Source organism: Ptychodera flava, assembly GCF_041260155.1.
Source record: "Ptychodera flava strain L36383 chromosome 23 unlocalized genomic scaffold, AS_Pfla_20210202 Scaffold_24__1_contigs__length_23054250_pilon, whole genome shotgun sequence".
NCBI classification, from domain to species: domain Eukaryota; kingdom Metazoa; phylum Hemichordata; class Enteropneusta; family Ptychoderidae; genus Ptychodera; species Ptychodera flava.
The window spans coordinates 1,175,968-1,202,182 of record NW_027248278.1 but is presented as its reverse complement, the minus strand read 5'-3'; the positions used below and the strand labels follow the sequence as shown (position 1 = coordinate 1,202,182).

Here is a 26,215-nt window from a genome sequence, read left to right as displayed (position 1 = left end):
TATAGCACACTCTGTCTTTGATACGGACAACAGTACGTGAAACCTTTCCTGTTGCCGAGTGCGCCGCCTACGTTAATTAAAGTTGTGGACGGTCGAGCTCTGGGGCGGACATTAAGTAGGGCGCAAGAGCGAAACGTTTTCCTCGACCGTGACTTTGTCAAACTTGATCACTCAACTTCATAAGATACGCACCTTCAGTAATATATATCGACATTCGATTTGGCATCGAAATCGGAAGAATTTCGGCCGAATGACTGGCGTAGTACCAGGTAAGTCACATACTTATCACCACGTGTGGAAGCCATTGTGCTTCCAAAAGTTTTTCACCACAATGCAATGAATACCAAAGCGTCGTGTGTTGCTGTGCTGTCGCTTCTTACAAATGCATTTCCTTCAAACAGACTGACGTGGCATTTGATAATCCAGCTTGTCGTTAGATCTTAGCCCTAGATTTTCTTGACATAACTTACTTAAAGCTTGCAATGCGTAATTATTGAAAGTTTGCTTAACATATTGCTAGTTCAAGTGTGGTTGATCATGGAGTTACCTCCATGGGTTGATCTGTTTGACTATTGATTGGAAGGGAGGGGAGGTATCTTTTGATTAATATGGGAGCATTATTTCCGGCCATCGAAAGGAAAAAGTTGAAGTAATCTCCACTTTCTTAAATTATTGTCGTCTTGTTAAAATTCCAAGGCAAATACCAGTAACAACATAGCCATACCCGATGTTGACAAACAAAGGCTTTTGGAAGGAGTGGTACCACTAACTCCGATCACATGTTCAGACAAGTTTTTTTGGTGTGAACATGTAATGGCATCACTCTGGGGTGTGTGAGACGACCGGCCAATCTTGATGGCAACAAAAGCAACATTTGAATTAATTGCCTAAAATACCATTACAAATGTCCAATTAAGAAAGTATGCTTACTGCTAACTGATGGCTCTGTAATTTCGACATGTAAGGAAAGGTGTGCTTTGGTATAGATAAAGTATTTATGAAATATTTGGGATGTCAACTGTATTACGTTGTGAAATGTCAAAGAAGGTGAAGCACATGTCATGTAACTGTAGGGAACCTTCAGATTTTGTTGTGATTCTACCAATGTGATCAAAGAATTATACACTCTCTTATTAATAGGAATGATCTGCTGAAATTGATGTGGAGAAGTAAAACTCTGTTTTGATATTTGAAGCACAGTCCCTCTTTCCACGTGGATAGAGGGACTGTGTTTGAAGATATTCACCTGAGAGATATTCATCGCTCTATTATTACATATCTCTCAAGAACAAGCAATATTATGCATAATCTACCGCAATTTTTATCACATTTTTCATATAGTAATGATGTTATGGTGCATATTTGGCCTGAATTAATCAAAGTCTATGTTCGATGTGCTGATTTTCTCCAGAGAAGTCATGTGTCACCAATAAGTGAGTGTACCATATAACCTGTAAAGTTTACAAAACATGTGATTGCTTTCAGAGTTATCCAAACCATTCTTAGGGGTGGACCATTTGATATCCTGAAGGGGGGGGGGTCTGGAAGATTTTCAAAAAAAAAATTTTCCCAGCAGATACAAGGGAAAAAAAATTCTGCCTCAGATGACTTATGGAAAAAAAAAACTAGCAAGCTAATGTGGAAGAAAAAAAATCTATCACAGTATCAGCAAGAATCTTTTTGGATGTAACTTTTTCATTTCCGTGCACCCTTCTTGTCTTTCTTGGCTTTTCCACTTGCCTAAAATGCATCAAATACATCTTGCTAGCCATGATTTTCATCATTCAATTTCATTTTTCGGCGCGCCCTTCAGGCGCGTAACTTTAATGCTAATAAGACATATTTTTCAGAGCCCCACCCTAGTCCAAAACTTTAATATATCAGACATACATATATCTGTGATATATGTATGTTTAAAATTTTTTGGCGTGCCCTTCGGGCGCATTTCTTAAAATATCAAACAATATTTTCAGCATGCCCTTCAGCTGCATGACTTTCATACTTTCATATATATATATATATATATATATATATATATATATATATATATATATATCAGAAATATCTAGATATTTAATATTTTTTGGCGTGCCCTTAGGGCACAGTAAATTAATATATCAGAGATATATATCAGAAATATCTTGATGTCTGTAGATTGAAAGTAAAGTCTGTTTTGCAAAGTGTACTCTAATCATTATGAAATTTTCAGTTCATATGAAAAGCATGACAAGTTCCTGACACTTTTCTGTTTCCTCTATGAGAATTCAGTATTAGAAAGCAACATGCACTAATATTTCACAATCACATTTTTCTTACAGCAGTTCTTGACATCTGGTTATGCATAAAAAGAGTGGAGTACATCACCGCTCATTCAAAATACTGTATTCAAACTTTAGAATTGACACTTTTAAGTTCCTATTAAGTTTCATTAAAACATTGAATGACTGAATGTTTAAAATATAGCCCAAAAATTATATATATATATATATATATATATATATATATATATATATATATATATATATATATATATATATATATATATATATATATATATATAATTATATATATATATATATATATATATATATATATTATATATATATATATATATATATATATATATATATATATATATATATATATACTGAATTATTCAATTTATATTCCACTTTATGTTTTACCTTTGTTCTGTGCAGGGGGGTCACTCTGTTTTCGCAAGTTGGAATGGGGGGGCGGGGGGTCTCAGCCACTGTTTGACGTCAGCAAAAAATAATCCACCGCCCTATACACCCATACTTTAGGAATTACACTGGCTTCCAATTGAACACCGTGTACGTTTTAAAATCTTGTGTCTTATTTTTAAAGTAATTCATTGTAAATCAGCGCCATCATACCTAGCAGAACTTTTAAGTATTGAATGTCCAGTTCGTAATACAAGAAACAGTGCAGGTGTTAGACTCTGTCCGTTTTCAATCAAAGATCATGGAAAGCAACCTTCAAAAATATATGGTGACAGGGCTTTTAGCGTTTACGCACCTAAACTTTGGAATAGTCTGCCAATTGAGCTCCGGATCGTCAAGGAATTGTTTTATTTAAGAAATCTTTGAAAACTTTTATTTTTCGCGACTGCTACTGCTTATACTAGACTGTGTGTGATTTTTAAAGTGTATGGTTTTAGTCTATTATGCCAGTTCACATTTTTTTTCTTATGATCTTAAATTTAATTTTTTTATTTAATTTCTTTCTGAATCGTTTTAATTTGATTGTTACACTTTCATTTTACTATTTTAATTTATATTTTTAATTTTTACTGTACTGTACAGACCGCTGAGACAGTTTTGTGTAGTGGTCTTTAAACAATAAATTATTATTATTATTACTATCAGGCCAAAGAAACTTACCAGTCCCATATGTACAAGTCTGTTGATGTATGATAAACAGATTGATTTTGCAACATTGCTGCATTAAAAAAAAATTCTTTGAATGCAAAAAAATATTGCCAGGATTCACAAGGGAAAAAACATCCAGTGGAACATGTGAAAAAAAAATAATGCCCCCAAAATATCTTCCAGACCCCCCAGGATATCAAATGGTCCACCCCTTACAAAGAGACCTTGATCTAATTAATTCAGATTTAGATATAATCTGCCAAGATTTAGAGATAATCTACCACCTATTGTTGCAGCTAGTCTACATCCGATTTTAATCAAGTTGATGGAGAATGCAATTAAAATTCAAATTTTTTTGAATAAATGTGGAGTTGCCTAGAAAATCTTGTAAAACCATATCAAAATTTTTAGTTACTTGACACCCAGCGTCATATGTTATATGGGCCACCACCTAGCAGTGTTGCCTATCATTGGACCACCACCTAGCAGTGTTGCCTATCATCTATCATTGGGCCACCACTTAGCAGTGTTGCCTATCATTGGGCCAATCATAGCAGTGTTGCCTATCATTGGGCCACCACCTAGCAGTGTTGCCTATCATTGGGCCAATGATAGCAGTGTTGCCTATCATTGGGCCACCACCTAGCAGTGTTGCCTATCATTGGGCCACCACCTAGCAGTGTTGCCTATCATTGGGCCACCACCTAGCAGTGTTGCCTATCATTGGGCCACCACCTAGCAGTGTTGCCTATCATTGGGCCACCACCTAGCAGTGTTGCCTATCATTGGGCCACCACCTAGCAGTGTTGCCTATCATTGGCCCAATGATAGCAGTGTTGCCTATCATTGGGCCACCACCTAGCAGTGTTGCCTATCATTGGGCCACCACCTAGCAGTGTTGCCTATCATTGGGCCACCACCTAGCAGTGTTGCCTATCATTGGGCCACCACCTAGCAGTGTTGCCTATCATTGGGCCAATGATAGCAGTGTTGCCTATCATTGGGCCACCACCTAGCAGTGTTGCCTATCATTGGGCCACCACTAGCAGTGTTGCCAATCATTGGGCCACCACCTAGCAGTGTTGCCAATCATTGGGCCACCACTAGCAGTGTTGCCTATCATTGGGCCACCACCTAGCAGTGTTGCCTATCATTGGGCCACCACCTAGCTGTGTTGCCCATCATTGGGCCACCACCTAGCAGTGTTGCCAATCATTGGGCACCACCTAGCAGTGTTGCCAATCATTGGGCCACCACCTAGCAGTGTTGCCTATCATTGGGCCACCACCTAGCTGTGTTGCCCATCATTGGGCCACCACCTAGCTGTGTTGCCCATCATTGGGCCACCACCTTGCAGTGTTGCCTAGATCAACTTTCTCAAAGACAAAAAATCAAACAAATCAGTAGCTATAATGTTACTGTCTTTACATTTATGAATTTCAGGAATATAAATGCATGGTGAAGTTTGAACAAGAAGAATTTGATGTGGTGTATCACGTGGCATGATGGCAGATTGGTGATTATGATTGGATATTGAAGAGGATGTAAACAGTGAAAGCTTTTTCAAGTTATCACCAGTCTGGTATAAGATGAATCCTTTCATCCGTGAACATTTAATGCAGGGGAAAAGGCGCCAGCGTTATGAAGAACTTGCTGAAATTGGAACTGGTGCATATGGCATTGTTTATAAAGCTCGTGATGTAGAAAGTGGACGTATTGTGGCTTTAAAGAAAGTACGAGTCCAAACTGGTGAAGATGGAATGCCCATGTCAACAATCCGAGAGTTAGCTATGCTGAAACATCTTGAAAAATGTGAACATCCAAATATTGTGCAGTAGGTGTACACCATATCAGTTTTCAACTTGACTGTCAGTGAATTTGCACTCCACCTTGCCACTGAACAGATGGATTATGGGATAGCAAGCATTTCCAGTCATCATCTGTCAATATACAACATACAACTAATTTCCAGTAGAATGTGATATTTGTATCTAGTTTTAAAGTTATGCAAGTGATTGTTCAAATTATGGTAGACACATTGATATAAATTTGCTTTTTAATGATCATGTGATTATCATATGCTATCATGCCTTCAATTCCTCTTGGGTTGAATCCAACGGTGTGTGGAAGATATGAGAGCATTGAATCCAACGGAATGTGGAGGATATGGGAGCATTGAATCCAACGGTGTGTGGAGGGTATGAGGGCATTGAATCCAACGGAGTGTGGAGGGTATGAGAGCATTGAATCCAACGGTTTGTGGAGGGTATGAGAGCATTGAATCCAACAGTGTATGGAGGGTATGGGAGCATTGAATCCAACGGTTTGTGGAGGGTATGAGAGCATTGAATCCAACGGTGTGTGGAGGATATGAGAGCATTGAATCCAACGGTGTGTGGAGGATATGAGAGCATTGAATCCAACGGTGTATGGAGGGTATGAGAGCATTGAATCCAACGGTGTGTGGAGGGTATGAGAGCATTGAATCCAACAGTGTGTGGAGGGTATGAGAGCATTGAATCCAACAGTGTGTGGAGGATATGAGAGCATTGAATCCAACGGTGTGTGGAGGGTATGAGAGCATTGAATCCAACTGAATGTGGAGGGTATGAGAGCATTGAATCCAACGGTGTGTGGAGGATATGAGAGCATTGAATCCAACGGTGTGTGGAGGGTATGAGAGCATTGAATCCAACGGTGTGTGGAGGGTATGAGAGCATTGAATCCAACGGTGTGTGGAGGGTATGAGAGCATTGAATCCAACAGTGTGTGGAGGGTATGAGAGCATTGAATCCAACAGTGTATGGAGGGTATGGGAGCATTGAATCCAACGGTTTGTGGAGGGTATGAGAGCATTGAATCCAACTGAATGTGGAGGGTATGAGAGCATTGAATCCAACGGTGTGTGGAGGGTATGAGAGCATTGAATCCAACGGTGTGTGGAGGGTATGAGAGCAGTGGAGGGTATGAGAGCATTGAATCCAACGGTTTGTGGAGGGTATGAGAGCATTGAATCCAACGGTGTGTGGAGGGTATGAGAGCATTGAATCCAACGGTGTGTGGAGGGTATGAGAGCATTGAATCCAACGGAATGTGGAGGGTATGAGAGCATTGAATCCAACGGTGTGTGGAGGGTATGAGAGCATTGAATCCAACAGTGTATGGAGGGTATGAGAGCATTGAATCCAACGGTGTGTGGAGGGTATGAGAGCATTGAATCCAACGGTGTATGGAGGGTATGAGAGCATTGAATCCAACGGTGTATGGAGGGTATGAGAGCATTGAATCCAACGGTGTGTGGAGGGTATGAGAGCATTGAATCCAACGGTGTATGGAGGGTATGAGAGCATTGAATCCAACGGTGTATGGAGGGTATGAGAGCATTGAATCCAACGGTGTATGGAGGGTATGAGAGCATTGAATCCAACAGTGTGTGGAGGGTATGAGAGCATTGAATCCAACGGTGTGTGGAGGATATGAGAGCATTGAATCCAACGGTGTATGGAGGGTATGGGAGCATTGAATCCAACGGTTTGTGGAGGGTATGAGAGCATTGAATCCAACGGTGTATGGAGGGTATGGGAGCATTGAATCCAACGGAATGTGGAGGGTATGAGAGCATTGAATCCAACAGTGTATGGAGGGTATGAGAGCATTGAATCCAACAGTGTATGGAGGGTATGAGAGCATTGAATCCAACGGTTTGTGGAGGGTATGAGAGCATTGAATCCAACGGTGTGTGGAGGGTATGAGAGCATTGAATCCAACGGTGTGTGGAGGGTATGAGAGCATTGAATCCAACGGAGTGTGGAGGGTATGAGAGCATTGAATCCAACGGTGTGTGGAGGGTATGAGAGCATTGAATCCAACGGAATGTGGAGGGTATGAGAGTATTGAATCCAACGGTGTGTGGAGGGTATGAGAGCATTTAATCCAACGGTGTGTGGAGGGTATGAGAGCATTGAAAATCAGTAAAAGCAAGTAATGGGGGGGATCATTAGAAGTGAATGTTTTGTGCTTGTATTACATACAAATAAAAAGTATGTTTATTTATGTACTATTATCTTGCCTTTATCTTGTATAGATTACAATTTTATTTCAAATCAATTACATGTACTTGAAAATAATTGAAAGTTTTGTGACTTTGAAGTAGAATGCATTTGAAATGATTGATTATGGCATTGACAGAAGTCATGATGGCAGAATGTCAGAGAATGGTTAGATCAAGAGATAATATTATGCCTTGGAGTGAGATACTGTATCATTACCAAAGAGTTAATGGGTGAAACTCATTCTGAATCATGGTTTCATGTATTAGGTGATAAACAGTGGTTTGCATTGAACCATTAGCAATGCAGGATCTAGACATACCGCTTAAATTAAGAAGCTGCCAACCAACACTTTCAGGTGTAAATACCAAATACTAGTAATTGTCTCGTTGGTAATAATTAACCCTCAAAAATCAAAGGAATCAACTCTGAGAAAGTTGAAACATTGTCTGGAAGGGTGTTATGCATTGTCAAAACAACAACACACATGCACAAACATCTGACCCGCTAATTGTCCAGAATGCATCATTTGCAAGTGTCATTTGTGCTGGTGTGGTGGTGTTGCTTTGATTATGTCTGATCTCCTTCCAGGAAATGTTTCAACATTCGCCGAGTTGATTTCTGTGTGATCTTCTGTTATTAATGCTTGATGATAGTAACACCTGACAGTGTTGACAACTCAATTTAGACAGTCTGGCTTGCGTATTGCCGACTGTTCAGCTCAAACCACTATAAAAATAAATGAGGATTCTTTATTCAAAGTACTTGCTGGGTGTATATGTATCACCCTTCCTTGAAATTTTGTAACAATACTGTTGTAAATCTTTTTTTCAGACTTCTTGATGTTTGCCATGGTATGCGTACTAATTTAGAAACCAGGTTAACATTGGTATTTGAACATGTTGACCAAGACTTGGCTACCTACTTAGAGAAGTGTCCCTCACCAGGACTTGGACCTGATAGAATACAGGTATATATCTACTTAAAGAGGCACTCCCACTTGGTAACATTTTTAAAACACATTTTTTTAATGCCAGCGGTCGATATTCGACGTGGCGACTACGTGCGGATCGCAAGATATTGATAAAAACATGTTCTCAAAAAGTAAAAGTTTGAATTCTGGTGGCCCACCTAAATTCAGCTTCCGAACATCGAACGTTAAGCAATTGGGCCATCGTCAACTAAGCTATGGAGTATGAGTCTACGCTCACGCTGCTGTACGCCACAGTACCACTCGCGTCGGTGATCGGTCATGCCCCGTGGGAGAAAGCTTAGTCTTACTGACTTGGTGAATAAACAAAAAACAATTTTTGCTGATTCCACCAGAATTGGCATAGGTGACTAGCACGTGCGGTTGATACATAGCGGCCGCCACGTGGTATGCATAGGCATATTCCATGCGGGGAACTACGGGTAACTGTGTGGCAGACGACAAAATGTAGTCATCAGAGGCAACTAATATTTTACATGTAAAAAATGATATACATGTGGTATTGGTTAAAAATATAATACAACTGATTGAGAATAATGAAAACGACAAAAACTAAGGAGAAGTTTTAAGAAAAACTTACCTGAGGTAAAGGCATAATACTGTATATAAAGTCTTTGCAGTGGGAGGTAAATAAATTGCTTCGTTCGAACTTATTATGGACTCCCTAGAATATCGTCAATCACCACAACAACAAACCTTCGGGAGATTTCGGGTCATAATCAGAAACGTTCGTGAAACTTCGGGATGTGAAAAATACACTCGGGAAATGACATGTTTTTAGCTCACATTTGGTGTACCAATGTGAGGTTATCGTATAAGCTGAATCAGTCATTTGCATCTGATTTGCATGTCTGTATGTCTGTATATTTGTGGGTATGTGCGGATGTATGTCCGTCACACACAAAGGCTCCCATACCGCCAAAGCTACCATCTCAGTATTTGGTGTACAGGTAGATGCAGGGGTTGAGATGTGAATTTGTTCAAATGAACACATCAGTGTCAAAAATGTGCAAATGAGGTAAGAAAAAGTGAAATCCTGCAAATGTGCAGGAGGCATGGCAGTGAGAAACAGGCCAACTCCACTGATCTTGACTCATTTCCTGTCATTGTTTATGAACTGTTACATATTAACAGACCAGCTGCAACCATAGACAGTAGATGGGGGAAGACCGTTTATACTAAACTAAGAGGGGCTTGTTTCTGCTATGCATGTTGCTAAAGTTGACCTCCAGTACCTAAAGTTAGACCTTAATTACTTTTGTCATTCTTGTTTTTCTGGTTTAAATATTTCTTGTTGTTTTTCTGGTTGTACTGTGCAGAAATCATTGTCATAACATCAACGTAGAACTTTCCTGCACTGAACAGTGTTATGTAGGTCATTTCCCCCCACACTCATCATGACCTGAGTTCAATTAGTCTAGAACATTCCCAAGGTCACTGCCCTTGATGACCTCACAACCTTGAATTCAATTAGTCATGTTTGGAATGTTCTGGAAAGTTGATTAGTTGTGTAAGGGAGATAATTTTAGAACAGTAATTAGCATGTCAATAAAAGGTTCTAGATTGTTCTTACATGCCTTTATAAAAGGGACGTGCACAGCTTCCAGTCAGACTTTTGGGATCGTGTCTCTTGTGTGTTGCTGGGCTCCGGCAGTGGTCGTTCTCGGGACTTTTCGGGGCCTTCGCTGTCGGCGCTGGATTTGTGCTGTGGTCTTTGTGCAGCTTCGGGCCTGCGGGCCGGGGGACTGTTCATTCGTCCGGCTGACTGTTGCAGCTCTGGGACTGGGGCTTTGCCGTCCCGGCTGAGATGGGTGGTCTGTGCACTTTTGGAGCTTGTGCTCTGTCCCTGACTTGGCAGTTGGTTTTGTTTTCGTGATGAATTTTGTTTGAGCGGGAACTGCTGAGTTCACCCTTTTGTTCGTTTTCTCTGCACGTAACAACAGATAGAAACAACATTTATTGTTGATCATTGGTTACCCATACTGGTATATACCAATTCTGATCAAATTTGAGCGACACCGTATAATTGCGGTATTTTTATAGATATCTCGTGACCTGCACGCAGTCGCCAAGTCAAATATCGACCGTTGGCATTTAAAACACATGTTTTACAAATGTTACCAAAACGGAGTGCCACTTCAAAGTCCTACTAGCTGCAAATATATTCATTATTTTTAGATTTTATTTTCATACCAAAGTTGGTTTGTGTAAATGTGCTAACTGAAAGGCATGTATAGAAGTATCACTGCTTGCTGATTTGGACCATGCCTACTCATTTTAATGGGTTAAATAATAAACAGGTGCTGCACTCATAGAATGGCGCCCTCACAGAAAAGTACAAAAATGCAGTATTTCCTGCACATACATACACAGCGTGATCATAAAGGAAACAGGAATGATGCAATATACTTGAATGCACAACACGATATGGTCATCATTTTGTTTTTGTAAGTTTTATTTACTCTGTCAGATGATTAACTTTTGAAAATGGTGGGAAATCTAAAATGATGTTTAATTTATATGCCACTTTCCACACTTACGACAATGTTATACCCTTTTCAGTCTTTGATTGGTCTTATTCAAAGAAAACTCTCGGAAAACTCAGGATATTTTAAGATTGTTTTATTACATATTGGCAGCTATTGGGGCTTTAAAATATTGGCAGCTATTGGGGCTTTAAAGTATTGGTAGCTATTGGGGCTTTAAAATATTGGCAGCTATTGGGGCTTTAAAATATTGGCAGCTATTGGGGCTCTAAAATATTGGCAGCTATTGGGGCTTTAAAATATTGGCAGCTATTGGGGCTTTAAAATATTGGCAGCTATTGGGGCTTTAAAATATTGGCAGCTATTGGGGCTTTAAAATATTGGCAGCTATTGGGGCTTTAAAATATTGGCAGCTATTGGGGCTTTAAAATATTGGCAGCTATTGGGGCTCTAAAATAATGGCTTTGAAGATATCATGAATATCTTGAACATATACAGTGTAGCAGTAAAATTGACCTAGAGTTTTCAGTGTATACTGTGAATAATTAAATTCAATCTGTTAAGTAAATGTTGTGTTGCTTATTTGTTGTGTTTAACACATGTACTCCTTAAAGTCATCTCCTGTAATTATTATCCGTATAATACTAACTGTTTCCAGTAAAGTACATTTTATTAAACAACAATCTCACAAATAATGTATCAAATTATTACTTTTTTTATCAGGATCTGATGTTTCAGCTACTGAAAGGTGTTGATTTTTTACATTCAAATCGTATCATCCACCGAGACCTGAAACCACAGAATATTCTTATCACTGGAGATGGTTGTGTCAAGTTAGCGGACTTTGGATTAGCCAGAGTGTATGCATTCCAGATGGCACTAACATCTGTGGTATGTAATATGTCTTGTCTTAAATTGCCTCTGGTTAAAGTTCATATTATCAACAATGTGTAGCTTCACAATCAGAAACCTCTCATATCTCCTGAATGGTTTCAGAAACGATATTGAAATGTTTAGGCAGATTTTACCTTTGCATGGTTCCTGCAGATAATGCAGAAAATAGGTAGAAGATGAAAAAAGTAACTTCTTGTACAAAAAATATACAACTTTAAACGACAGAGGAAGAAATGTTTGCCTATTGAATTATGAATTTCTTTCAAGATAGAGAAAACTAAGGTATTATGTAAATAAGAAAATTTCTTGGAATTAAACAGATAACAGTAAATACAAAATGGAAAGAGTGATCAGAGGAACTTGTCAAACAATTTCAACTCCACTGCAGAGATATCAAACTACATAGAGTAGACAAGTGAGACTTGAATCATATGATTCATTTGAATAAACCCTGATGTATAAAGTAGTTTTTAGTCCAAAGGACAAGAAGATAAGGTTATGGCATGTGAACCCCAGTAATGCTTTTATTGTCCTCTGATAGAATTGTTGGTAACATGAATGGGGAATCCAAGTCAATTTTACTGGGGAATAGCCTTGAGGAAAATACAGGTCTTGTTTGTAAATCTGATTCAGACTAATTGAAGGCAACTTAGTTACTCTATGATTGTCAAAGGCAGGAATTGCTGGAATCTGTTTTGATAGATTCAAAGTTAGAATGAAATTAAATGTTATGTGATGTAACATAAAATTAATGTTAGGACAGTGGACAGTGGACAGTTTGGCGTACAGTTGTCTTGGAACAGAGACAAATTTAATCAAAAAGTCAGCATTTGATAATCTGCACAGTCTGAAATGCAGAAGTATTTCTATAGTAAGTTAAATTTGACTTATAAAATGGAAATGGGTTGTCAGAATGCCTGCCCTTCAATGCATGGATTGATAATTACATCCATGTTTGTTTAAATGTGATGATTAGTTTGTAGATCCACAGGGAAATTGTCTTCTCTACACATCATCGTATTTATCAAAATGTTGCAAAATTAATTATTCCCTTTCATTTGTCTGAACACATAGTACAACATGATAATTTATCAAACATGGTTCTTGAAAAATCATCAAAGATTCACATGACCCTCTAGGGAAACCAGAGTACAACCCAGCTGTGGCATATGTGTATATTGATGTCGCAAATCTGATCTAATTGGTCGAGACATGAAAAGAACTGTGGTATATTCGCGATATACCATGGTTGGTACATGCGTGAGCTTTCAGCAAGAGCAAAAATCATTTTTTGACGTTCCATGCCAGAATTCAATATACTGTTATGATATAATAGCAATAAATCACACCCAGCGATGGTATACCACTCGATTTTGGCCAGTTCACTTCACATATGCACTCGCTATCGCTCGTGCATACATGTTGTGAACTGATCAAAATCTTGTGGTATCCGTCGCTGGGTGTGCTTTATTGCTTAATTATCAGCTTGTACAATGCAATATCCAAACACTGGTAACATCTTGACTGTTGTATTGGACTCTCTGGTATTGTGTTTATTGCAGGTTGTAACCCTATGGTATCGAGGACCAGAAGTTTTATTACAAGGTATTTATGCAACTCCAGTTGATATTTGGAGTGCAGGATGTATATTTGCTGAGCTGTACAACAGAAGGTAAGCCAATTGAAACACAATGAAGTGACAAGTATTATGTGGTATTATTGCCACAGAGGTTGAAACAATGTCCTACTGTGTCCTGACTTCCCTCAGCAATAAAACAACAATTTTGTTTGGCAATAAAGTTCTTACGTTTTGAATAAGATTCATTATTATACATCTACCATCGAGAACAATAGAATTTAGCGTGCGCTAAAAAAGCCGTACGGAACTCGCGTCCGTTCCGTACGGCACGGTTTCAAGGCGCCCCATTCCCTGCGGCTGTATCTGCGCGTTCACTGTAGAACGGTTTCAAGGGACCCCTTGGACGAGTGCCAGAACAAGTCTCGCGCGCGCTCTGTACGTCAGTGTGTAGTGCACACACTCCAAAACTTGCAGAAGCGCGTCCGAGGTAGCGTTCCACACTGGCGCGATAAAATCGGAAGAAAAATTGTTGACATTGCACGAAAACGGTCACTACTCCGACATTTTGATGCCCCGATCAGGAATGTAAGATGTATAATAATAAGGTTATTACGAAAATACCGCAAAGGATGCACTCGGACATTGGCGCCTCGCATCGCCCTCCGCTTCGCGTCGGGCGATACGCTGCGCCAATGTCCTCGTGCATCCTTTGCGGTATTTTCGTAATAAGATCATATTACAATTTTGCTTATCTTGATTTTAATCCCTTCTTTTGAATATCAGTCTTTCAAATCTTGCCATTTAAGAATAAGAGTAGACAAAACAAATAAAAATTGTGCTTTTTTTCCTACATAATGTAGTTTCAAACCAATTATTAAATTCCATAAAGTAGCATCAGGGTTTTTACTGAAATTAGTTTTTGCATTAATACTGAACTTTAGGTTTTCTACCCAGAAAATGTACCCCCTTCATTCTTCAAGTAAATTATTGCTATCACACTAAACTTCATATTCTCTGCTTTTTCAAAATATATAGTATGAGGGTGTTTTCATGTGATCTTGCTTCGAAAAAAGCTGTGATGGTTAAGTGCAACGCCACCTTAAACCAAAATTTATTTTGATTCATTACAACTGTTAACGCCTCCTTCATAGCAAGACCAAGTTTGTTGTTGTAAAACTGTTTTGAAAGATGAGTTTCAGATGAAGGGTGTCTGGCATCAACACATACTGACAGTCTGTCAAATTCAAGAGAGGAAAATATGAATTGATTCAGTTGTCTTGAAAAGTGAGTGAGAATTTGGTATGATGAAAAGTTTGTGTGGTACCGTATAGTAAAATGTACTCTGGTAGATCATGTGTTTTGTGACGCCATATCAGAGATGGTACGGTATGGTAAAATGTAGATCATGTGTTCAGTGACGCCATATCAGAGATGGTACGGTATGGTAAAATGTAGTGACGCCATATCAGAGATGGTACGGTATGGTAAAATGTAGATCATGTGTTTAGTGACGCCATATCAGAGATGGTATGGTATGGTAAAATGTAGATCATGTGTTTAGTGACGCCATATCAGAGATGGTTCGCTATGGTAAAATGTAGATCATGTGTTTAGTGACGCCATATCAGAGATGGTACGGTATGGTAAAATGTAGATCATGTGTTTAGTGACGCCATATCAGAGATGGTACGGTATGGTAAAATGTAGATCATGTGTTTAGTGACGCCATATCAGAGATGGTACGCTATGGTAAAATGTAGATCATGTGTTTAGTGACGCCATATCAAAATAACAAGTATCATTAATGCTAAAACAAGTCCTTTTTCTTCTTACAGACCACTCTTCCAAGGGCACTCGGACATCGATCAGTTACACAAAATATTTGAGTAAGTGTATTTGCTTGATTTGGATACAATGTGAAACCATATCATATTTAAGGGTTATTACACGAAGTTTGGGTGATACCACGTCGTATTCGAGTGATGTGTCCATATTTTGATGAGTTGCGCAGCAACGAGTCAAAATACGGACATATCACGAGAATACAATGCGGTATCGCCCAAACTTCGTGTAATAACCCCTTTATCATACATGCATGCTTTGGTTATGACTATTTTCCTACACACGTTCCGAAATCAGCAACGAAATCAACTGAAATCGACCTTGCTTGCTCCTCGCTGTACTCACAAAAAGTTGGTTGCTAGGGAGTGATGACAACTGTATCACTTCTTGATATTATTCTGTTGTTGGGCCATTCCACTTCAAGGGAGGGTTTATGGCATACTTCTAAAGCAAACAATTTAAACATTAAGATGTCGACACAGGTTTTCCCAATTTGAAGAAGATTTATTTTGAGCTTAAAATGGCGGTGGAAGTAAAACATAGGCTGGAGTGTATAAAATGAGTGTGTTTTTGTGTTTTGAAACATAATCTCATCCTTTCACAAAAGTTATGAGGCCCACCAAAATCAGGTCAAAATGCTTGCGTCGCACCAGCGTTAGATTTAAAACTCGATCGAGTATGAACATCTGAGAGCATAGAGTTAGAGAGCAAGCAGCTTTGTGACATCTATGAATGCACAGTGGATTTAATAGCTGTACCAGTCAGTTTATCATCAAGAATTATACATGTCCTCAAATATGCTGAATTTACCATCTTAGAAAGGAATTTGAGCGGATTAGGAAAACATGAAGTGAGTACACTGTAAGCTGTAGTGTCGTGATTTTGTTGCTGTACAAATAAAACATTTCAAAGGTATTTACATCGTCTGCTCGTATATTTAGTTACTTGCTTGCCTAAATAGAACTAAACTTCTTTTAACAACCTAAACAAAAGTTTGACTTTCCCTAGTATCTTACATGATTGTATCCCAAACCCAAACCGGACACGATCAGGCTATGAATCTTACTGACAGCAGGGTTAGCGGTAGGATTTTCAAGTTAGTAGCCACACTTACTGAGTGTGGCTAATTTGGTCCTAATTTTATTAGCCACACGCAACTTTCATTAGCCACACATACTAAATGCTGGTAGAAACATATACATTCATAAATGCATACACACACTTATATAATATATATATATATATATATATATATATATATGAGATACATGAGACCATACATTTCTTTTTTCACTGCAAAGGCTACACAGACAGTAGACATGATCTTTAAGTAAGCAGTAAAAACACATTCAGAGATACACAAGACCTTATAAACATTTTTCAAGAACAGTCAAATCTTCATTATGTGATTTGGGAAAATTGTTTGAACTCAGACCAAAATAAAAATGAAAAAGAGTAAAATATTGATGAACATGTTACATCCTCATCTATATATACTCTTTTGTGTTGATTTTGCAAAACCTGTATTGCACTTTATGATCAAGATCCCCAATTGGGATAGGATTTCAATAAAGGCTTACTTCACTTTACTTTACATGCCTACCCTAGTTAAAACCCCATACAGAAAGGTGATGAGCGTATAATAGATCATTACAGTTAGTAAAATTACTTTCCGATCAGAAAAACTATTAAAAAGGTGTTACAACAATGAGACATTGAAGTTCCCGCGAGAGCATTGTTAGGAAAATGGCACGTTTTGCCAGTACCTTCATGAATCTGTGTCCCTCCGTACCCCCGTTACCTAAATAGAATAGTCCCACTCCGCACATCCGCCATTGTTATTCTCACTCAAGGCCACGATGCGACGTTGGTTTTCCTTCTCTAAATATGCAATTTCATTTGTTTGACGCTATTATCCTTTCATCAGTGAAGAGTTTTTACCGGTGACTATTACAACTTTCACTGCTATGTCGTTGTTTTCACAAGATGTAGACCGTTTGATATTGCAATGTCGACTTGCTTTTATGTGCAGTCAATGCACATGCCATGCCAGTTAGTTTACGGTTCACACTATGCTGTTGATCGACAGCATACACGACGTCTTTGTTTCACGTTTACTTTTTTCAAGTTATGATTAATGTGGAAATTTCACTAAAATGTCGCTGATCCAGGGATTGTGTAATCAGTTTGATTTGATACTGCGATATGAAATACTGTGTCAATAAAGCTCGGAATCGTCGCTGAGTTTTGCTGCTTTTGGCTATGGTTGTCTATCTTAGTATCAACGTGATCGGAATGCCAGTTCATGGAGATCGAGATCGCGAGAATGTAATTGTAACTGTTTTCTGTATTTTGTCTTCCTTTACAATTTCAAGTAAGTGCTTTTTAAATAAAGAGTTTTTTATGTTGTCTTTAGCATATCAGTGGAAAAGCATTAAGATTTGGACTGTTTAGTTTTTATATCAATTTCGACTGTAGAAATCAGCTGTCGCCACGCTTTTGAGATCGTGGCGATTGCCGATGGGTTTTTGTTCGCCACAATCAAGTTTTAGTCGCATTTTGCGACTGTGGCGACCTCTACCGCGAACCCTGGACAGGTACAAATTGGAAATATAATATGTGCACCTTGTCTGTCACGAGTATTTTCAGTGCGGTTGGATTTTTGTGGCTCATTTATGACTGTAAACGACGTAATTCACCACCTAGATACTCAGCAGGAAATTTGTCGTATAGCAGTTCTATCATGATTCACTGTCAGCTGGGACAGTAATCTTCAGCAGCGTAGATGAAAACACTGCACCGTATGGGACCAGCCGTGAACGATCATGACAGGTGTCGGCAAAATGTACAAATTTTCAGTGCATTCGTTTGTATGTTTTTGGTACAACTGTACTTGTACCTAAGTGCATGCCGGTGAACTGACTGCAAACATCAAATTTTGACCATAATCACAATTACGTTTTTGAGTGTCACAAGTCTCATTCACTTAGCTGTTTTACATGTATATGAACATACCGGTGAAGGTTACGCCTACGCATAGCTGTAAGTAGTTCGATAACAGTGAAAATTAACTAGTTAAAATATGGGTTCATATCAGTACTGTCTAAACAATAGAAGAATGGCGATACAGGCATAGCAAGTATGATAAAATAGTATAATGATTAAATGGAGAAAGTTGTACCTGAAGAATTTTGTGTCGCTACATATTGATGCCACATGTTAATTATTTTTGGATAGGATAATGTATGGAATATGTGGAGGTTTTCCAACAAGTGCCCAGCAATGGGAAGGTTTCTTACCATTCTTGAAACTCTTAGAGTGATGCAAAATTAGCATAACGTGGCGGATGATTGTGCAGCAACAATGGAGATGGTTCAAGGATATGTTAAGATTAGCTTTCATTTACCATAGCAACACTTCCCTAGCAACATGAACAATAAAATACAGTTATTCATAAAATACTGGAATAGATGTCGTCTGAGTACATCGCGAAGTGGAGGTATTATCCAAGACACATAGCATCAAGGACAGTACCAAAGCATACCATATACAAGGACATAACTCCCAGTATTTTGTGAATAAACTTAAAGTTATTATTGCACAACAATTAAGTCAAATTTTATAAAGAAAGTTAAGAGGATAGTATTTTCAGGATGTCCTGTCATACACTGCATTGTGTGAATGCATGCATACCAGCACATCTGCAACATGTCCTGCCATACACTGCATTGTGTGAATGCATGCATACCAACACATCTGATGTCCTGTCATACACTGCATTGTGTGAATGCATGCATACCAGCACATCTGCAACATGCACCATGCAAAGCATCATGAAGAAGTATTGTAGTTCAGTAGAATTGTTTCAGATAAATTCAAAGATTTTTGCTGGCCATTATTCATTGTGTGACTTAGTGATTGTTAGATTTATACTTTTTTAAAATGGTGAATCTTGTATTGTATTCCCAGTGTTTACATAGAAATTCCATTGAATGGAATTCACATTTTCACAGATATTTTCCATTGCATCATATGGTATAATTTGTCTGAAAATTTGCTCTTTGTTTGTTATTTCTTTACTCAGTGTAATTGGCTTACCAACGGAGTCCGAATGGCCTGATAGCGTATCCGTCCCATGGAATGCGTTCCGACTCTCTGCTCCCAAACCACTTGATAAAGTTATACCTGAGATATGTGACCAAGCAAAATCCTTATTAGAAGTAAGTGGAGTAATTGAATAAATATTGAATGAGAGAAAATATACAGCTGAACCTAAAGCAAACCGCAAATTTTACTATTGATCTAGACTGGCCCACAGTCGCCTGGCTTTTCTCGGCAGCTGAGGTACTGGCTGGCCAAGCGACTGGTGTACCTTGCAAACTCCCTCTGGTGTTACAAATGGTCTGGCCGTTTGTTGATATAAGCATACTACATCAGGAAATGACTGACAAGGACTTTGAACTTGCTAAGCAATCGGTTTATCACAAGAAGTAATCTTGATTTGTAGCTGATAGTTATCTTAACTTGATTAGGGAGGTTTTTTGTCGTGGTATGATAAGAGATGAGCATGGGCATGCAGAAACTGATCAGGAAATAACATGTAGGCCTGACACCAACATGGCACTCTTACACAGTGCAGTGGTAAAAGGGCTGCCGTGTTTTGTGCATGCACGGTTTTCCGTTCGACTCAATCAAGTTAGCAATTTACCCAGTTAACCGGTTTGAAAAACAAGAGTCAAAAGTTACCCCATGGAACATTCTTGAAATAAAACTTCCATAATCAGCGCAATAAAGAAATGGCACATAATTTAACGGTTGCAATACAGATTCTAACACAGATTCCAATACAGATTCCAATACAGATTCTAATCACAGATTCCAATACAGATTCCAATACAGATTCCAATACAGATTCCAATACAGATTCCTGGGGAAGCTCTGCCTACCTTTCATGCATATTTATAAGCCTTACATCATCATGAATTATTTATAGCAACCCAAACCCTGTTTTCGTAATTAGGATATATCTGAATTGACTTGATCAAAATTGTTGAAACTTGCTTTGTACATTAAAGACACTATAATACAATATTATTAAAAATTATCTAGCATTTTCTCTTCAGCCAATTCCTAATTTGTATATTTAATGAACTTTCCTAATTAGTGATATATACCTGAATTAACTTGACCAAAGTTTATGAAACTTGCTATGTACATCAAAGATACTATGATTAAACATTATTGAAAGTCGTTAAGCGTTTTAACTTTAGCCAATGCCTAATTTCCATATTTAATGAACTTTGCTAATTAGGGATATATACCTGAATTCACTGGACCAAAGTTCATGAAACTTGCTACATATATCGAAGATTTCATGATGCAACATTATTGAAATTCATTAAGCATTTTTACTTCAGCCAATTCCTAATTTGCATATTTAATGAACTTTTTTAATGGGGATATTTATCTGAATTGACTAGACAAAGTTGACGCAACTTGCTATATACAGTAACAATACTATGATACAACATTATTGAAAGTCATTAAGCATTTTCTCTTCAGCCAATTCCTAATGTGCATTTTCAGTGATCTTTTCTAATTATGGATATATATACTGGGATTTTCTTGACCAAAGTTGGCAAAACATGCTATGTACATTGATGATTATACCAGGTTAAAACAATATTGAAAGTCTTTTCACATTTTCATGTCAGCTAATTTATAATTTGCATATTTAATGAGCTTTCACAGCTCAGCATATATGGCTTGAAGGACTTGGCCAAAGGTAATTACACTTGCTATAAAGTGGTGATACAATGACAGCAGTCAAAGAAATTTAATATTTTTATGTCAGCTAATTACATATTTGTATACTTCATGACCTTTTAGAATTAATCTGCGGTGAATATTGTTCATTATGTTGAACCTAATACTTTCAATGAAGTTGCAAACATGTGGCAAAGGTTCAAATTTACACATAACTGCAATATATAATAAAACACTTGAGCATTTTAAGTTCATATCTGGTTTTCAATTTCAATTTTTAGTCACTTCCAGTTACAAATTCCAAATTACAAGGGGGACTATGTCATTGTCAATGACTTATACAGCTAAGATTACTTAAGTGTATTTTCATTAAGTTTAAAATGGTTTGTGGAAAGTAGACTTGGCCTTAGAACATAAAGGCTGGCCAATTAGGGAAGACCTGAACCATGAAGGCATTTAAATGTGACAATTAAAATCTTACAAATAATATGTTGATGAACAGGTAACCAGTGTAATTCCTTTACAAGTGAAATGATATGAATATCAACATGGCCTTTTGAATGTTTACTAATTCTGATTGCAAAATAGCAAAGACAAAATTTGTAAATTATCAGTGCAATTCTGTCAATTGAATAGGCCTGCACCTCAACCTAGGATTATTTTTTTCTGTTAAAAACAAACTAAATTTGATATTATTTCTTCTATTCTTCATTTTCTGAGGGTACAATGTTGTGAAAATTGTCTGCATTGGTAGAAGGACTGTACACATTGCTTTGAATGTTGAGTGGCCCATCAGAGTTTGACAACATTGAACATTGCTAAGTTGGTGTACATGGTGATAATAAGATTTCTAGCATAGTACCAGCACTGAATTCAATGTGGGTCATGCTGCACACCCAGACTCCAGCAACTTGACCTGCTTGCACACTCTGAGTGGATATGAATATTCATGAGTGCAGCGCATCATGTAAAAAAAATGGAACAGTACAGGGATGATGACAGAAATTTAGCCAACAGCAAAATTTAAAGACAAGACTGTGATTAATGTTCTGTATACGATGTGTTCTATGAGACGCTCATATCTGTAACTTTACATTTTTGGAGCAAAATTACCTATCCTTTAATTGTATGTGACATTTTTTATTTTTGTCTCTTGCAGAAAATGTTACACTTTGATCAGCGAATGAGAATAACTGCCCATGAGGCCTTGGAACATGAATACTTCAAAGAAAGATAGCAACAGTGGATGACATCACCGTGTAATTGTAATTTGTGATTGGGCTAAATTGAGAGCCACACTGACCCATCATGTTAGAGAAAAAATTTAAATACTATTGAAATAGTAGAAAATAAATGACATTCATTTTGTTCAGATGTTTAGACAAGTGACATTCTGGTAACTTACCAGAGCAACCCTAATATATAAGGGTACAGGCCTGAAAGGGTTAAGAATAGTCAACAAATTTATGAAAGAATGAACTGAACAGTGATTTTACTCTTTAGAAGTTGCAAGCCAGCATTTTATTGTTTACTGCCATTAATGAACTTTGACCTCTACAAATGTCCTTACTTGAATGATTCAGATGTTTCAGTTCATGGAACATACCACACAACCAAAATCTATTTTTATAAGATATATTTTTCATGCATCAATTAACGTCCACACCAATTAAATTTCACTGAAATATGTCGAACAATTATAACAGACGAACAATACCTAAATATACAAATCTATTTTTATAGCATTTTAATTACCTTGTGAACTATTCAGAAGACACATATCGTACAAAGTTCTTATATTTTCCATTTTTTATGTAGAGGGTACATATTGCATTCATAACAATCATTTTAAATGATTACCATTGTAAAAAGCCACAGTAATGAACTACTACAAATGATGAAATTCTAATCTATAATTTCATGTTAATCTTCCTCAGGCCATATTAATATGCATGTCAAATTTGTCAGAGATATACATCATCTGTTTATGATGATAGGTTTAAACTATGGAAAACACTCTCAAGGGGCAACTTCAAATCCTAGGGCTTGAGCAAACCCATATTAATTGTGATCTACACATGTCAATAACATTTCACCAGTGTTTATATACACCAATGAGACAATGTGATGATGCAGATATTGTTTGGTAGTGTGGTCCATCCTATGAAATGAATAGTTTCATGCTTTGGGGCAGAATACGCCTCAGGGACTGATATTTGGACTCTCAAACTTATACAATATTGTTTTGATCTACCACCTTGTTGGCTCATTGTGAAGCTTATGAAGAATATAAAGTTTTCAGTGGCTTAGTTTTGTGAAAATCAATAATTCTATATTTTGAATTTCAAATATCAGTAAATCTTGGGTAATTTGTTTTTCGAGTACCAAAATTTGCATAGTGAGCCCCGATTTTTATTCTTGATTTTGAAAGAGAATGGTTAAAAGTTTACTTGAGGAAAGTTTGAGCAAAAGTTTAAATCTTTCATTTTTCAGGCGTGAACAACCTCAGACTAAAATTGCTGTCAAAATAGATTTTGTTCATGGCTTTCTTATAGAAAACTGGATTTTTCAGACTGCCGCTTCCACCGCACAATTTTAATCAAATTGATATTGCCATATTTGGTTATTTTACTGCCATATTTGGTTATTCTACTGCCATATTTGGTTATTCTACTGCCATATTGGGTTATTCTACTGCCATATTTGGTTATTCTACTGCCATATTGGGTTATTTCTACTGCCATATTATGTTTTACTGCTCAACATGTTGTGATGCCCATAGCAGCGAGTATTACCATGGAAACTGCTCTTAATAAGTGCTCTGATTAAATCACTGTTACTGGTACCATAACTGCCATATCATAGTCACCATGGTTTTCAGAAACTCCAGTTTCATAGTTACCATGGTGATGAAAAATCTGCCATGATGCCTCTTGATGTAAGGCAAACATATTCTTTACTGTTTCCCTGGTAACCATAAGTGTTTCATTGGCATGTACTATCACATGTGAACACTGCCTTTATAATGGGCCAGTATTTTCTTAAAGACATTCAATTATGTATCAATATTTTTGAAATTCTTTTCTTGTTGAACATTGAATATTTGTCTGAGCAGTATCTGAATGTCAAGTTTAATCAAATAGCAGAGGTTACAAGTTTGTCAAATCATTATAATATATGCAATTATGAATTATTTCTAACTTCAAGTTAGACAAGCTGAAGTTTTTTTATGATTTGTCTGTAGTTTTGTTAAGTAGGATATGATGTAGCTTCTGTTACTTCTCAAGCATCTCTGTCAGTATTGTATTGCTGTGTCAAGTGTTGCTGTGTCAGTGTTGCTGTGTCAAGTGTTGCTCCTCACATGTTTTTGCTTTTCTTATGTTGTTGTGTTACTTGTTGCTGTGCCACATGCTGTTGTGTCACTTGTTGTTGCTTGTGGGAACAGATCTACAATGAGTTGTCTACCTGATTGTGAGCATCACTTCTTTCTTGAAGTCTATGGTTATGGTCATATCATGGTCATAAATTTTAGTTTGTCCAGGTTCAAAACTAGGCAGTTGGCATGCATACACGAATACAATGGACTAATCACTGAACAACAGCAAAAACAATAAATTGTCAGAATATATAAAAAGTTATCAAATATTCATAAAAATCTCTCTGCAAAATATTTGCACTAACATGCAAAATGTATATAATTCTTTCAATATTTCACCAACAGTCAAGTAGATTAATGATGCTACTGTAGTATGTGATTGTCTGTGACGACCATCAGTGTGTGGTGGTGACAACCCTCAATATGTGATTGTCTGTGATTGTCCGTCACCATCAGAAATTTGACTGTGCAAAGCAATTCAAATCAAATCACTAACATCACATTGTTACTGATTGCAATCACAGATACAATTGAAAAAAACATTTCAATAAATTCTTGTCTCAGGGTATATGCTGACTCTTCAGTTGTGAGTTTACTTTGACAGTATTTTTCTCATACCACTACAATAAATTCTATGATCTCCACAAGAATTCCAAATATAATTTGACAGAGACATCATGTACTTGCAATGCCATATTCAAACCATTTGATTGTAAATGATCATTGCAAACTGACAGCTAATCATTGTCATCTGATCTGAGCATGGATAGTGATTTGATGTCAAGTGATTTTAATCATTGTCAATTTCTGTTAATGTATATTTACATAAATGAATTGAGCCACATGGAAACTTGGCAAACACTAGCAGTACATTGCAGCTATCACTACTTTAAAACTTACATGTATGCAAGCAATGTTGATTAAATTATGATCTACTTAATATATGGTTTAAACCTTCAGTGTTTTGCCAACCAATGTACTTAACAATTGATTTCAACAGCAATAAAGCTGATAAATTAGTGACACAAAAAATTAACGTGTTGCTGTCTTGTGTAAAAGTTATTAGAATTTACAGTTCTCACTACCATAGCTTGTCTTGTGCTAGAAAAAAGGGGGGGGGGGGCTTACCTACATGTTGAAATGCATTGTGGGTAAAAAGTCAACTTCTCACCACAGCAAGAGTTTGAGATAGCGATGTCATAACTTTTACTATGATGTAATCAATGTCATGGCAAAAAGTACTGTTTGTTTGTAAAATTACCTAAACTTATTCTTTTCATCTCTATGGGTATTTTGGAATTAAAATTCCTAAACTTTACTTTTGTTTCTGTTATCTTATGTATTTTACCAGTAGAAATCCACCATATTGAAAATACAGTCAACCACCTGAGAGTTTTATGACTCACTTCAGACAGGTGACAAAATTGTATTTGAGGTACTGGGAATTGCAATTTCTTCTCAAGTTTGTGGAATTTGCAAAGAATACACACCAATCCCTCACCAATTTATCTGAATCCAACATCAGGGTAGACTAGTGTACAACAGTTTCTCCATAACCATAGACAGACAAACAGATGACTGGCATTCTTCTATGGCAACCAATACTGTGTAAGACGGTCTCTCCATCCCAATGGACAGACAGTTGACTGGAATTTCTCTACGGCAACCAAGTCCGATGAAACCCTCATACTCAGGCTCTTCTAGTATATAGTCTTCCACTATGATAAAATGTCTTGACCTTTGGCCTCGACATTAAAAATGTCTTGGCCTTCTGCCTTGACAATATCATAGGGTCTGGACTTTACATACCAGAAAATCCCTAATACTCAGAATTTTCCCT

The 26,215-nt window shown here is 37.4% G+C and overlaps 1 protein-coding gene across 2 annotated transcripts; it reads left to right on the top strand.

Moving 5' to 3' along the window:
• The first annotated feature begins 74 nt into the window (after nt 1–74).
• Nucleotides 75–25,693, top strand: LOC139124763 (cyclin-dependent kinase 6-like). 2 transcript variants are annotated; one of them, XM_070690874.1, is made up of 9 exons: nt 85–269; nt 1,342–1,433; nt 4,836–5,226; nt 8,276–8,411; nt 11,642–11,809; nt 13,375–13,484; nt 15,227–15,277; nt 19,318–19,453; nt 22,159–24,110. In XM_070690874.1, the coding sequence occupies exons 3-9, from the start codon at nt 4,982–4,984 to the stop codon at nt 22,234–22,236; spliced, it is 924 nt and encodes a 307-aa protein (XP_070546975.1). In that variant the 5' UTR covers nt 85–269; nt 1,342–1,433; nt 4,836–4,981; the 3' UTR covers nt 22,237–24,110. The 2 variants fall into 2 exon arrangements, with proteins under 2 accessions (XP_070546974.1, XP_070546975.1); XM_070690873.1 differs by lacking the exon at nt 1,342–1,433 and having other exon boundaries at nt 75–269; nt 22,159–25,693.
• Nucleotides 25,694–26,215: the final 522 nt, after the last annotated feature.

Bases quoted from the DNA above. Each gene is read 5' to 3' on its own strand.
- LOC139124763 (XM_070690873.1), top strand. From the start codon at position 4,982: ATGAATCCTTTCATCCGTGAACATTTAATGCAGGGGAAAAGGCGCCAG. The intron at 5,227-8,275 runs GTAGGTGTACAC...TCTTTTTTTCAG, and splicing joins GAACATCCAAATATTGTGCA to ACTTCTTGATGTTTGCCATG. The intron at 15,278-19,317 runs GTAAGTGTATTT...TTCTTTACTCAG, and splicing joins CAGTTACACAAAATATTTGA to TGTAATTGGCTTACCAACGG.